General features: G+C 32.2%; 1 protein-coding gene across 1 annotated transcript; it reads right to left on the reverse strand.

Annotated features, from left to right (window-relative positions):
• Positions 1–597: 597 nt before the first annotated feature.
• Positions 598–8,669, reverse strand: LOC100811036 (pumilio homolog 6, chloroplastic). The gene is made up of 10 exons (XM_003533680.5): positions 8,421–8,669; positions 7,023–7,723; positions 5,352–6,709; positions 5,126–5,267; positions 4,929–5,036; positions 3,776–3,988; positions 3,581–3,691; positions 2,620–2,814; positions 2,097–2,265; positions 598–1,053 (listed from the first exon to the last, which is right to left on the reverse strand). Exons 2-10 carry the CDS (start codon positions 7,659–7,661, stop codon positions 1,031–1,033), a joined length of 2,958 nt encoding a protein of 985 aa, XP_003533728.1. The 5' UTR covers positions 7,662–7,723; positions 8,421–8,669; the 3' UTR covers positions 598–1,030.
• Positions 8,670–12,765: the final 4,096 nt, after the last annotated feature.

Consider the following 12,765-nt stretch of genomic DNA (forward strand, 5'->3'; position numbering starts at 1 on the left):
TGCACTAACACAAAAACTTCTTTTGAACATGGTACAAATGAATTTCCAAACAAGAAATGCTACCATACTCTGAACACTTTTTTATCTAATACTATAATTGACTAAAATTTATTAAAAATCGTACATTTTGATAAATCTCATTTCAATTAGAAGTCATTAAATGAGAAGTGAATCTCACCAAAATTGATGATTTTCAATAAATTTCAACCATTCATAAAAAAAAAAGTATTAAAGTGTCAAAGAAAATGCTACTAATATTTCTCTTTCTGGACACACTTAGTCTTTGCTCATCCTTTTACTCTCACAAAAATAAATCAAAATTATCACTTCCCATATTTCTTCCAAAGCAATAAGGGAAGTGTAGGAAGCAATTCCAGAAATGCAGGAAAAAAAAAAACACCCTGCAAATTACTGCACTTCCTTGTCCGAAAACAAGTGTTTTTTTGTTTTACTTCTGCTTTATTTAAAATACAAATGCCATTCAGTTTCACTCTTCTATAAAACTAATCGAACCAAAACCTATCTTTCCTGTGGTCCGCTAAACTTGTAATGCAATACCAATATCTGCTATCAGATAAGTATATCCCACAATTAGAGTTATAACCAACATTCAATGTAATCATTCCCAATTAAAACATGCATGACAAGGACCAGGTTCTAAGTTGCCAAGGACTAGTTGAGTTTAAGAATTCTTGAATACTTGTATCTCCAAGAAAACCACACACTAAGCACGGAAGACCCAGTAAATTATACATCAGGAAGGGAAGGGTTTCCTTCCAAATAATTATTCAAATAACTTTTTCAAACAATTATTTGAATGACATAATTACATTGAGTTTCAAAGTATAACCCCTGAAGCCATCAATGTGGAAACTATCACGGTGCAGGTATGAAGTCAGGAGTAAAAACAACTGGAAGCTATCGATGTCTCAGCTATTTTCTGTGATCAACAGAACATATGTTGATGCTGCGGGGTTTGCACGTCACAGCAGCATTGCTGGAGACCCATGGCTTCGTCTCTCTATTTTCATCATGAGCTGGGTGTTTGATTCTCTGCCAGCAAAAAATAAAGTATAAGATAAGAAGGCATACAAGGCAAAAAACATGGATATTCCTTCATTATCCGGATACGAGATTGATTCTCTTGCTCCTTACAATATTTTATTTTATTTTTGACTTTTGAGACATTGTTGATGCATTTGAACACATCAAGCAGTGGCTTGTTTGCTGAACCGTCTGGTGATATTAATTTCCAAGAAATTAATATAACCATAATTTATACAAAAAAGAAAAAGGTAATATCGAAGACAGGAAACCTAAATGTTCCATATGGATATCTAAAGTGTGCTTGGTTAAGTAGGTGGAGAGTGAGATGTAAGAAAAAAAGAAGAGATTGAGGACGTCAAGTCTCTAGGCTACAGGCAACATAAGGCACTTTGCAAGTATATTACTGGTTTAGGGTTCAAATCCAGTAAAAGTGCCTCTTTACTTGTTTTCACCACCCATCGATACTACCTACATGTCCTATTATGGGTGTGGTTGGAAGAGCTTATTTACAATTTATTTGAACTGACAACATAAGCATTTGTGAAAGTAATTTGGAGAGCTTGTGAAAGTAGCTTATGATCTGTCTGCAAGTTGTTTTCAACTTATTGCAATAAGCTCTTTAGGATAGTTTATGAACATAGTTAACAACTTATATACGAACAGTTTAACCTTATTTTCTGTTTTATAGAAATAATTTATACATAAGCACTTATTTAATGAATGCTTAATTAAGTTATTTACCCAAACAGGCCTAAAAATGATTAGATTGTCCCTGCCAATGCTAAACAGGATCTATCCGCTCTGATGGTTATAAGGATACTTCGAAGGTTGAGCCCTTTTTTCACCAACTACGTCAAGGTCCTTCACTTACAAGTTTGACAGAGAAATCACAATACTTTGGCGTTCCATGATCCATGATTTAATTTAACATATAAAAACAATAATATTTTAGCATGAATACCCTACCTAATCAGTTATATGTGACAAGAATTCAAATTTGTTCTACCAAAGAGAACTAGGATTTCTATTTTGTCAACCAATGTACACACCTCCAAATTGATGTTCCAACCGAGCCACAATGTGTTTTCCATAAGTGTATTTCTTCAAAGCATGAGCATGAATTCTTACGTGAGAAAGCAACATTGCTCGTTGATTTTCAGAACAGATATCAATGACCTTCTGGACCACATAATTCGCAAATTGATCTTTCATCATTGTCTACAATGAAAATCAAAATACAATTAGTTACCAACTTAGCATTGTTCATGCTACATTTAATGCTCAAGAAATTTAAACCATTGTGATGATTTAGAACCTAGAAGACCTCATATCAAGTAAGAAGGGGTGTTTGGAAACTTTGAAAAACAGCATCTGGGTACAATAAGGCTGGTTTTTAGATTAGGGTGTTTGGTTATCAAAACTTATTTGACTACGCATCAACTAAATGCTATCCATTTAGTAATCAATAATACAGCAGAAAGTATGGTTAATTTCAAAGAAAATGAGTACATAATATGCTTCTGTATAAAAGATCAATTAGAGCGTAATTTTCCTTCCCAAGTTTAAACTTACCAATAAATTATCACATTTTTCATCATGCCCAAATATCTCTGCAACTAGCAACTCCCGTTCGGTGGTATCACCATACTCCAAACATTTTTCTACAACATTTGAAGCAAACTTATGCTGGCTTAATTGAACAATATGTCCTGACAACTTGTTGATAATTTGACTCCTTTCTTGAGGCTTTCCTCTCTCCAAGACATGCTGCAATGACATAAGGAAAACACTATAGCTTAAGAAATTAACAAAATTGACATATGGATGGACAGCAAAACATAAACACAAATATTGAGTCCAAAGTAGCTAACACCAACCATTTGAACCCCAGAATTAATCAACATCAATTTAGGAATTCATAAACAATTCTTTACGAGGGATATTATGTATGCTATTGTTAATTACACTTGCACCCTTTTTGATAGGAAAATAACATCAATCTCCCTTGCTTTATTATCGTTAAGGGTACTGTGTAATTTCTTTAAAAACAAGTGTAAGCAAGTAAGAATCATATATAAAGTACGAAAGGTAGGCACAATTTTTCAATAAAAAATAGTGTAAGCATAATTAGTGCAGATCTTGAAGGAGGTCAATGTGATTAGCCTTTTTTGTAATGTGAAATTCATAGCAAAAGTAAATGGAAAGTAGAATAAAAAGGAAGAAAAATAAATAGAAATTGATCTATGAAGCCCTTGCTGAGACTGTCACAAATCATGCCATTTTACAGCAACGGCAAGATTATTAAAAGATTTATTCATGGCATGTGGTAGCTTGTAGCCACAAGCCTGGCTAATTCTGCAATGTAGCTGGTGTGCAGATTCTATAATTTATAATTAATAGCATGTATGATGAAAGGACATCATGCGCATGTAACTACCTTCAACTTGTAACAGTTTCTTTTAACTATGAACCAATAACATCAGAAGCTAAAAATCAAAGTATGTTAGTATAGGAGAGAATAGTGACTAAGTACCTGCGTAACATAATTACCATACTGATCCTGAGCAAGAGCACAGACTGACTCCAAGATTTCATCTACAATAAACTGGCATTGACTCTCGTCTGTGCAATGTTCTAGAACTCTCTATAAGAAATACTATCATAGGATTAAATGCAAAACAAAAAAACAGAAATTTGTTTAGGAAGAAAGGGAATGCAATAATTTTACCTGCATGACTCGGCATCCATAAGGATGCATCGATAGAGTAGCAACTTGACCACGAAATGCAGATAGTATAAAGCTAATCTTTTTGGTTGGAATAGATTCAATGCACTTTTGAATAACATGGTTACCATTTTGATCACGAACACATCTCATTACATTTCCATCTAGCTCATGAACAAGCTGAGCTTTCTGTTCAAGCTCAATAACCTCAAGTGCCTGCATGGACATAAAATAAATAAATAACATTTCTAATAGTTGAAGAACATGTTCAAAGCTCGGAGGAAATAGATATGCTTCAAATTTCTTGTGTAGCTGGAAAGTAAATAAAACTAAGTACCAAATTAACCAGGTAAACAAACTTGACCACAATATGTGCACTATACAACAACCAAGCCTTTTTCCACTAAGTGGAATTGGCTACATAAATCAAATGATGCCAAATGTTCTACGTGAATGACGATTATTGACGATAGTTGTCAATCCCAAAAGTCAAAGCAGATCAGCCAACCCCAAAGGCCCAAATCCGTTGTAGAGGGATAGTAGGTGGCAGGACGGCGAGTATTCTAAAGTTTTGATATGCACATTAAACAATTCAATCTACACACATAAATGCTCAACAATTAAAAAAATGAAATTTAAAAAAAAAAACTAAAGGGTAGAAGAGAACACACAACAGAGAAAGATGAAGGACCTGTACTGTAACCTGTTTCATGTGCTATACAAATCAAGGTATCTATGACTCAATCTAAACACAACGGATTTGTAATTACTTGGAAACTATAGTGTGGCTATGGAAGAAAGGTGGATTTAGAAAATAAGCAACTAGTCACAGAATGCAATCCCAGATTTTAAGTTTACCTCAAGATGCTGGTGGGTGCAGAAAAGGCAAACCAGGTTAGACGACCTATTTAAGAACATAATTTGTTAAATCCTCGATGCCTAACTAGAATTTGGATGTGCACAAGGCATTAATAAATCTCAATTCTAAATGTTAATGCTGTGACTCAATGACAGAAACAAAGTCTTAGTGACAAAAATCCATAATCAAAACATCCACACAGATTTCAATAGCTGTGGCCTGTCAAGCATACCAATGATATAAATGTATACTAATGTCTAAAGCTATGCTAATCATTATAAATTATAGATTATATACCTTTTGGATTACACGACAGCCATACATCTGCAAACTTAAAGGCAGTATCTGGCCAACAAGTCGATCTGCAAGTTCTCTCCTCTGCTCTGGGCTTCCATACTCAAAAAACTAAGCACATGTGATGGGACAAAATTAGACCAGAGCTATAAGAACAACTCATAAGGTTAATGACAATATACTTCACTTAAAAAACACACCTTCTGTATTACGTAGTTACCAAAAACATCAGTCATTAATTTAGAAGCATGTGGAAGAACCTCTTTAAACACTAATGTCTTCTCTTCGACACTACAACTTTCCAACTTCTGCTGTATAAATCGACTCCCATGCTGATCAGAGCTGGAGTAAAAATCACATGTAATTATCAAAGCCATGAAACTGATCAATTAGACAGCTGGAAAGACAATTTAAAAGGTTACTTGCCTAAATTCAACAATATGTCCAATAATATCAGATAGTTCAAATCTTCGACTTTTGCCAGATTTTAAGTCTTCAAGAAAATTAACAATTTTGGGGTCATGAGCACTGTCAAAAGATCTCTGAACTTGCCATCCAGATATTATGCCTCCATTTCTTCCAGAAGCCGGGGAAAGATTTATTTCATTCCTAACTCCTGGAAGGCCTGGACTTCCTTCTGGGTATCCAGATAAAACTGGACTAGGAAGTGGTGAACTCGGATGCTGCATTACAAAACCCATGTTTGGCATGTGTCCAAAATAACTAGGAATTGATACTCCACCTCTTCTAGAGGTCATATTAGCAGCAGTTCTCTGATCAGGTAATTTTTTATCATCCAAATAAGCACCAGTACTGGGCCTTTTTTGCGAATCATAAGGACTAATTTGGCTAACACCACTTGCTCTAGGTGCCAGTGGATCAAAATGACCAGAAATACCATATCCCTCCACAAAAGGTTGCTGATGATATTGCATGTACATAGGATCACCAAAAGAAGGCTGCGGAGGAAATCCAAATTGCCCAAGGTACTTGTTTGTCTGTACCATTTCAGCTCCGTGCGAAATGTTTCCCCCAATTGAAACCCCCGGTGTTAGTGGAGTATAACTGGAGCTAGTAGCTCCATCAATGACAAGAGGTACAGCACCATGAGGAGGATAAGCAGTAACATATGGAGGAAAAGCTGTGGGATTTACAGTGTATCCGCCAACATATTGTGGAGTATATATACCTGACGCCTGCATATTAGTGTAAAATGGATTGGCTGAGGACATATAAGCAGCTGCTGTGGCATATAGGGGAGGTGTAAAACCAGATGACTGCAGTAGTGGCTGGACATTGGAGAACTTGTTGGAATTAAAAGGAAATTGTTCCCTACCAGCATACACAGAATTTACATTTTGAGAGTTGGCACTAGGAACATCATATGGATTGTTTTGTTGCTGGAATCCCTGGCGTTGCATCAAATTGTTCTGGTAGCCGGTCTTCCATTTCTCTTTGTAACTCAGACTTTCTGAATTTGGTGCATTAGATACACCAAGAGCCTTTAGTTGATACTCAACAGTTGCAATGTCTAAGTCAGTAACACCAATGCTGCCAGTGGATTCAAGAGATGATGAGCTTGCAACTGGGGCATGGGTATCAACACTTGATGACACCCTTATGTCATCTGCACCTACAGTATGTTTACCAGCCTCTATTGTAGTAACAGAGGGGCCATGAGAAGAGCTAGAACCAGCTTCTAAATCAATTGGTTTATCCGCTAGTCCGTGACTTACAGAAAGAGACTTATTATATACAGGCGACATGGTGCGTGGAAAATCTTCCTGAAAGTTTGAGTATTGAACAAAAATAAATAAATATGATTCACAATCACAATTTTTTATTCAGGGGTAAAAAATAGTCAAATGCTTGACAACTTGTAAAAAAATAGAAAAATAAAATAACATATTTGTGGGATTACTACCCACTGCTGTAAGCAAAAGGCAAAAAAAAAAACTAGAGAAAATAAACGGAGAAAAAATATGATAAACATGCTATTTCATATGAGAAAATATAAGGGACTTAAATATATATATTTTATATGCAGAAAACTGAATGTATTTCACAAAATTGAGAAGTTAATGTCAATATAATCACCTGAATTAAATCAACCATATTTTTGTGCTGAGATGCCAATGAAGTTGCATCAGGTCTACGCCATATTCCACTTGCCTTAACTAATTCATCGTCATATGGCTGTTGGGCTGAATCATCTTCAGACTCCTCCTTGTGTGTGGAAAGAGTCCTTTGAGTCAAATGTACAGAACTTTTACCGCTATCATCTGCAGAAGACATTCTCCAATTATTTCTAAAACTGCCAATATGTCGTCCTAGATGGCGATTTTCCCAGGACGTAAGCGGGGGAGAAAGTCTAGGGTTTAGGTTGACATTGGAATTGTAATATGCCAAATAAGCTGGATCAGCTCGCAATTGTTCTTCAGACTCGCAATTTTGCGTAGTGCTGCTTAGATTTGCAAAGCTTGCATTCTGGGCGGTGTTATGCTGGGGTAAAAGGTTTTCTATGGCCAGAAATGAGCCTTCAATGCTGGGAGGTGCACTGCCACTGCGATTGGGTGCCGCATCCTTTCCACCACCTTGGAACCTATGGCCCTTCAGAAGTATACCCAAATCCTCCGTCGCCATGTTACGAGACGATGAACCAAAAGCTGCAGCTTCCTTGTGAGAAGGCCATTTACCCCCAGCTTCCGAGATTCTAATCAGACTCTCAGTTGCCATACTACTGAAAGATTAGCTGTCCCCTTCTTTTGTAATGAAAATTACAAATATCACATTGTCGCCTAAAGACCACCCAAAATCGTCAAGTCAGTATGTATTACAAGAAATATAACTTAACAACATTCATTGCTAAATTACACAACAAAAGTAAACAGTTTAGTAAAACAAACAATAGCTCCAATCAATTAATACCGCGAGTAACGGTAAAATCCATTTAATCGAATACTTCGCATGAACTTGCAAGAGCATTGCGTAAAACCTCAATTTCGCCGAGGCCACATACCAATTAACACAAACCAAATAACAACCATATCACATCGCTTAAATGCACGACATCACACAAAATAGGAACTTCAACTGTTATGCCAGCCATCCATGCACGACAACAACTACCATTTAATGAAGCCATAATTACTCAAACACGTAATCAGTCATTAAAAAATCATCAAGTGCAACCAATTCAATCAAAAAAGAAAAAAACAAGCACCCATTAAAAAATTCAAAACAAAAAAAAAAGCTTTGTTTTACTGGTCAAAACAAAGACTTATTATGAAATTCATCTCGTTGACCAAACAAGCGCGAACTCGCACACAGTTCCTCAACCTACCACGATCATCAATTCATCCTCACCATAACACACGCACGAAAACAAGGTGAATCCCATGCAACACACACAATCATAGAGAGAAAGAAAAAAAGAAACGCTGGAATCAAAAGCGAGAAAGAAAGTAGTTGAAGAAATAACAGAAAAGAGAGAACCTGAGGTGGTGAAGATTCACTGTTTCAAAACCCTAATTCATAGCAGAGAGAGAGAGAGCGAGATGTTGATGGGTTTGAGTTTCGGGGTGTAACGTAAGAGTGCAGTGAGGAAGAGAAACAGGATTTTTTTTTCTTCCTTAAATTTAAATTCTAAAAAAGAGAGAGAAGAAAAGAAACAAAAGCTGCGTGCGTTTTTTGTTTTTTTTTTTTCTTCTCTGCGAATGGATAAAAAAGAAAAAAAGAAAAGCGCTAATTCCACATTCCTCCTTTTGCTATTTCATAGCTTCGGTCTCTGTCGTCTGAGGCAGAATGGGACAAACATGGAAACTCGACTAAATAATACCACTAATGCTACCAATTATTGGTTTTAAGAAAACAATAAATAATTCTACTAATCAGGAAGGTTTTATTCAAAGCATAATATTAATGACAAGAAAAAAAAATTCCATATGTTGTTTTGTTGTGCATTGTCTCAAAAGATATTTATTAATTCTTTGATTTTTGTTCTCAAATAGTGTTGCGTACAAGGAATGCTTTAATGTTTTTGAATGAGTAAATAATAGTATATAAAAAATTATTTTATTAAAGAATATAAATTAACTATATATATATATATATTTAAAATAATTTAAATTTATACATTATTAAATTTAATAAATTTTTATAAGTCAATTCAAATACTATTAAATATATTTAATTATATTTGAATTGACATATAAAAATTATTATATTTAATAGTATATGTTAAAATTATTTTTTTATAACATAATATTAATGTTATTGTGTATACATGACAATTAATTAATACGAAATAATAAAATATTGTAAATTGAAAATAATGTATTATGTATCATATATACATTTTAAAATATATACTGTATAATAATTATAAAAAATGTGATGCCAATTATTGCTTTAAGGAAAAGAATAAATAATTCAAATAGGAAGCTTTTATTAAAAGTATACTATTCAAAGAGAAGGAGAAAAAATCTATAGGTTTTGTTGTGATTTATTGAAAAAATTACTAATTCTTTAATTGTTATTCTGAAATAGTCTTGGGTATAGTAATGCTTCAATATTTTTGAATGACTAAAATGGAAGTAGAAGGTTTTCATATTCGTTATAAAATTATATATTTTCTAGCATAAAAAATTCTTAACAATGTTAATTTTTAATACAATAGTGTATGCATGATACATAATACATTGTTTTCTGTTTACAATATTATATTATTGCATATATTGGAACTTGTGTGTGTATATTTTTTTTCTTTGAAGGATTTGACGTATGATGAAACATTAAATATGAATATTTCTTTCACTAGAAATTAAAACCATGATTCAATATATATATATATATATATATATATATATATATATATATATATATTCAAACATTAATCTGAATTTGTACATTAATAAATATAATATTTTTTATATCTCAAGTCTAATATTATTAAATATATTTGACTAAAAATGAGTCTAATAAATATTTGAATTGGCATATGACAAATTATTAAATTCAGTAATATAAATAAATTTGAATTGTTTATTTTCAAAGAATGTGAAATTAAATTTATATTTTTAATAAAATAATTTAGCATTAAATATAAATAGTTCTTATATATCAATTCAAATGATATTATATATAATTGACAAAATATTTAATGATTTTTGAATTGACATATAAAAATTAATTACATACATGATACATAATACATTGTTTTTAGTTTACAATATTATATTACTTTATATATTGTATTGATTAACTTTTATAATATATATATATATATATATATATATATATATATATATATAATTATATGTGTGCGTCAATTTTACATTTAAAAAAATAATTTTATATATACATTCAAATATTATTATACATATTTGACTAGAAAAATTAAATTTTATATATAACAATCTATCATATTTTTTATTTATTTAGACTATAGGTATAATTAATTGGAGGCAATCTTGTTATCCTCTAAATATTTAATGTAATTTTGTTCCTAAAAATCAAACTAGCCTTTTGTTAGTTGATTTATGTACTCAATAGTAATTTTTTTTTATGGATAGAGTCAGGTTTAACACTTAATAGTAATTATTTTAATTTATGCACTCAAAATTCTATGGATTTAGTTGGATTGAGTCTGTATAATTTTTTTAAAATCCAAATCAATCCGTTCGTAATAAAATTGGTTTAAGTTGAATTTACAAGTATGAAAAATTAAATTTATCTTAAATTTAAAATTTTTTAACCAAAAAAAGTGAAATAAAAACAAATAATGATACATAATGCATAGGTCCAAATCCACATTCTATTACATCTCAACACATGAAAATCCAACCATCATATGATAATTATGACACTTATACCTAATATATTATTTACTGTAATTAATTTGCAACATTATGTGCAACATGAGCTTTGATTCTATCCTCAAAATATTTTTTGACCTTACACAAGAGATATGTAAAGAGTTCCATTTTTTAAAAAATAAATTAAAAAAGTTTTTATTTAAAAATAAATAAAATTTTAGAAAAATGATGAGGTTTTTATAATTAAATAAACAAGGAGAAATAACTTTATTAATTAAAATAATGATTTGAATAAAAATAAATATAATATTTTATTTATTTATTCGATAGAAAATAAAATAGAATTCTTTTTTATAGAAAAAATAAAAAAAGAACAATAGAGTAAATTAAAGGCCAAGAGTACCCTAGATATAAAAAGAGACGTAATAGGTCACTTTTTATATTTACGACAGGTCTTTTTTTTTTTCTCTCAAATCCGTTTTTCCTTATTCATTTTTCAAAATCCTCTTTTTTTTCCGCATACACTCAAACTTATCTCAGTAAAATGACAATTTCAAACTCGTTAACCATTGGATCATCATGAAATTTGAACTTGTGATTTGAAAATTAGTTTTGAACACACCCACCGTTGGGATATTTGAAATAATGTCTGTGGTGGAAAAAATGTCCCTTGCACTGAGTTTTCTCTTTTCCCATAGACATCCAAAATTTGCCCCATTAAAACAACGATCTCAAACTTGTCAACCATTGGATCGTTATGAAATTTAGACATCGTGTAGGGAACCCATTTTCTTATATTCTCACCGTTGGGATTTGTGAAATAATGTTTTTGCAGATAGAAATTTGTCTTACACGTTGATGTAAAATAGAGACTACAATTTCTTCCTCTTCTCTCTAACTTGAAAACCCTAAGAAAACAAACTAAGGAAATGCTTGAGGAATCTTATGGAACTGCTAGAGATACCGCTATCACTGTTGGACTACACACGCGAGCCCGCTTAGAGGTAAGGGATGAGTTTATCACAATTGGATTAGAATAAACATGTGTAAAGATCCTTAGAGGATTAAATTGAGGTTTATTTTGTGATGTTTAATAAATTATAATTTTCCTTTATGATTACAAATAAGATATTGTTGTGTTTGACAAACCAATTGATGTTCTAATACGAATTTGTTGATAAAATTGTGTGCTCTTAGTGTTTTTATGTTTTTGACCTATGATTTTGAACCATTGATTTTGATATAATTGTATGAAATTGTTTGAGGGGTTTTACTCCTATGTTGTGAGAAACATTTTTGTATAATTTGTTTCTATTTTGGACAAGATTTTACTGGATTAGAATGATAAATTATTATATTGGGATCATGAAATTGTAATTGAAAATGTGAGTAAGTGATAAATTGAATATGTAATAAATTGTGAGATATCCATGTATTGAGACATTGTATGTAATTATGTATTGAGTTGTGAGCTATGAACTGTGCAATCACATAATTGTAGGATCCTTTAAGGGCGACGAGTTTTTGCATGACGAGTATTGTGATAGGATTCATTGTGTGAACTTGACGAGTTGAATCACTTTGAGGCACGACGAGTTAAAATGATTTTGAAAACAATTGAGTAGTTGTGCGTATTGCATGGTTCATAGGTAAAGTCTATGTACGTGTCATGTATATATTAATATTGTGTGATGCATATATGATTCATGACGTGTGATAACATGTTGCTTTGTAATTATACCACTGTGATTGAGATTGAGTGTATGTGATAAATTGAGTATGTATTGAATTGTAATATACATGTGTATCGAGATGTTATGTGCATTAAGTTATTAGCTATGAGCTATACAACCACACGACTATAAGACCCTTTAAGGGCGACGAGTTAATGCACGACGAGTATTGTGATAGAAACTAATGAAGGGACCCGACCCGACGAGTTTAATCACAAGCACAACGAAATAAAATTATTTTGAGAATAATTGAGGAGTTGTGTTTTATACAGTTCATAGATAGAGTTTGCG

This window comes from Glycine max, chromosome 9 (assembly GCF_000004515.6).
Source record: "Glycine max cultivar Williams 82 chromosome 9, Glycine_max_v4.0, whole genome shotgun sequence".
NCBI lineage: Eukaryota > Viridiplantae > Streptophyta > Magnoliopsida > Fabales > Fabaceae > Glycine > Glycine max.

Bases quoted from the DNA above. Each gene is read 5' to 3' on its own strand.
- LOC100811036 (XM_003533680.5), bottom strand. From the start codon at position 7,661: ATGGCAACTGAGAGTCTGATTAGAATCTCGGAAGCTGGGGGTAAATGG. The intron at 5,037-5,125 runs GTGTGTTTTTTA...ACATGTGCTTAG, and splicing joins GTAACTACGTAATACAGAAG to TTTTTTGAGTATGGAAGCCC. The intron at 2,815-3,580 runs GTACTTAGTCAC...ATGTCATTGCAG, and splicing joins ATGGTAATTATGTTACGCAG to CATGTCTTGGAGAGAGGAAA.